Source organism: Brachyhypopomus gauderio, chromosome 8 (assembly GCF_052324685.1).
Source record: "Brachyhypopomus gauderio isolate BG-103 chromosome 8, BGAUD_0.2, whole genome shotgun sequence".
Taxonomy (NCBI): Eukaryota; Metazoa; Chordata; class Actinopteri; order Gymnotiformes; family Hypopomidae; genus Brachyhypopomus; species Brachyhypopomus gauderio.
Genome location: NC_135218.1, coordinates 18,198,418 through 18,200,917, shown reverse-complemented (window position 1 = coordinate 18,200,917; position 2,500 = coordinate 18,198,418). Strand labels below are relative to the sequence as shown.

General features: G+C 63.8%; 1 protein-coding gene across 5 annotated transcripts in view; it reads right to left on the bottom strand.

Moving 5' to 3' along the window:
• The window catches only part of LOC143521796 (KICSTOR complex protein SZT2-like), a 44,282-nt gene extending 43,228 nt beyond the window's left edge, over window positions 1–1,054 (bottom strand). For all 5 annotated transcript variants that reach the window (XR_013132844.1, XM_077015135.1, XM_077015136.1 and 2 more), the window contains exon 1: window positions 970–1,054. Coding sequence is in view for 4 of the 5 variants with exons in the window: in XM_077015135.1 (XP_076871250.1) it covers window positions 970–1,015 (46 nt within the window). In the remaining variant the exon portion in view is untranslated. The remainder of the gene's footprint in view (window positions 1–969) is intronic.
• Between the last annotated feature and the right edge of the window lie 1,446 nt (window positions 1,055–2,500).

The following is a 2,500-nucleotide window of genomic DNA, read 5'->3' as shown; positions in this document are numbered from 1 at the left end:
AAACGTCAGGCAGCACACGCAGGCTTATGTGCACGTGTGAAGTTATCGTACAGCCATTAGAGCCCCATTAGAGCACTGGGGCATGTTCTGTATGTGGTGAGTGTGTCAGAGGCTCCGGTACACGCTGTGCACACGCGGTGCACACACATGCACCGCCTCTCCCTCCCGGCTCTATTTCTCTCTCGCTCTCCCATCTTCTATCTCCACCGATCTGCCTGTATCTCACTCCATCTCCACTCCACACGCTCCCTCTTTCTTCTCTCTCCATCACCCTCACTTCTCATCCTCAAACCACAAAACATACTGCCACTGTGTGTGTGTGTGTGTGTGTGTGCGTGTGTGTGTGTGTGTCTGGCCTTTATTTGGGCTCCGTATACTGGAGGCCATGTGATGAGGACTGAGTGACCTCTGGCTTTAATATTAGCACAGAGCGGATACGGGATGGCCACCCCAACACTGCAACATCCATTAGGCTGTACAACATGTGAGATGTTTTTTTCTGCATGATCAATTATTACATCCAAAAAAACACTCTTTACCGTCTGAGTAAAGATAAAACTATGAAAGAGCACAACGCTGAAACACAACATGGACAGCAGTGAAAACCTGTTTTCAGTGAGATTTGTTACATTTTCACCACACATATATCACTGACATTGTGATGAACTAAACGTTCCAGCACGCACGCACACACACGTGCACACGCACACACGCGTGCGCGCACACCACACACACACACACACACACCACACACACACACACACACACACACACACAATAAAAGGCAAAATAACAAAACACAATCAAGTGTTCATGCAGATTGTCATGCGAGTGTTGGCGTGGCTTAGCACCACTACAACCCTAAAATAAGACATTCATCTTAATAGCACATGAGTGAGAAGCAGAACCACACGCAGCCAGGAGGGGGGCGCCACAGTGCACACGGAGAAGCGCAGGGCATCGTGGTACCTTGGAACTGGGAGGGTGGGAAGAGGTTCTGAACGAGTTCCGACATCGTACCTGAGTTACAACAGAGACACCGGCAACAGCACACAACAGGAGGGGGGGGGGGGGGAGGGGAGGGGGGGGGGGAGGGGGGGGGAGAGGGAAGGGGGGAGGGAGGGGAGGAGAGGGGGAGAGGGGGGGAGAGGGGGGGAGAGGGGGAGAGGGCGGGGAGAGGGGGGGAGAGGGGGAGAGGGGGGGGAGAGGGGGGAGAGGGGGAGAGAGGAGAGGGGAGGGGAGGGGAGGAGAGGGGGGGAGAGGGGGGAGAGGAGAGGGGAGAGGGGGAGAGGGGGGGAGAGGGGGGGAGAGGGGGAAAGGGGGAGAGGGGGGGGGGAGGGGGAGAGGAGAGGGGGAGGGAGGGGAGGAGAGGGGGAAGAGAGGGGGAGAGGAGAGGGGAGGGGGAGGGGAGGAGAGGGGGGAGAGGGGAGGGGAGAGGGGAGGGGAGGAGAGGGGGAGAGAGGGGGGGAGAGGAGAGGGGAAGAGGAGGGGGAGGGGAGAGGGGGAGAGGGGGGGAGAGGGGGGGAGAGGGGGAAAGGGGGAGAGGGGGGAGGGGGAGAGGAGAGGGGGAGGGAGGGGGAGGAGAGGGGGGGGGAGAGGGGGAGAGGGGGGGAGAGGGGGGGAGAGGGGGAAAGGGGAGAGGGGGGAGGGGCCGAGAGGAGAGGGGGAGGGAGGGGAGGAGAGGGGGAGAGAGGGGGAGAGGAGAGGGGAGGGGAGGGGAGGAGAGGGGGGAGAGGGGAGGGGAGAGGGAGGGGAGGAGAGGGGGGGGAGAGAGGGGGAGAGGAGAGGGGAAGAGGAGGGGGGAGAGGGGGAGAGGGGGGGAGAGGGGGGGGAGAGGGGGAAAGGGGGAGAGGGGGGAGGGGGAGAGGAGAGGGGGAGGGAGGGGGAGAGAGGGGGGAGAGAGGGGGGGGAGAGGAGAGGGGAGGGGAGGGGAGGAGGAGGGGGGAGAGGGGAGGGGAGAGGGAGGGGAGGAGAGGGGGAGAGGGGGAGAGGAGAGGGGAGGGAGGAGAGGGGGGGGGAGAGGGGAGGGGAGGGGAGGAGAGGAGGGAGGGGAGGGGAGAGGGGAGGGGAGGGGAGGGGAGGAGAGGGGGAGGAGAGGGGGGAGAGGAGAGGGGAAGAGGAGGGGGGAGAGGGGGGAGAGGGGGGGAGAGGGGGGGAGAGGGGGGGAGAGGGGGAGAGGGGGAGAGGGGGGAGGGGGAGAGGAGAGGGGGAGGGAGGGGAGAGAGGAGGGGGAGAGAGGGGGAGAGAGGAGGGGAGGGGAGGGGAGGAGAGGGAGGGGAGGGGAGGGGAGAGGGGAAGTGGGAGGGGAGGCGAGAGGGGGAGGTGAGGAGGGGGGGAGAGGGGAGGAGAGGGGAGGAGAGGGAGGAGAGAGGGGAGAGGAGAGGAGGAGGAGGGGAGAGAGGAGGAGGAGAGGGGGGAGAGGGGACGGAGAGAGGGGAGCGAAGGAGAGGAGAGGGGGGAGAGAGGGGAGGGAGGAGAGAGGGGAGGGGAGGAGAGCGGG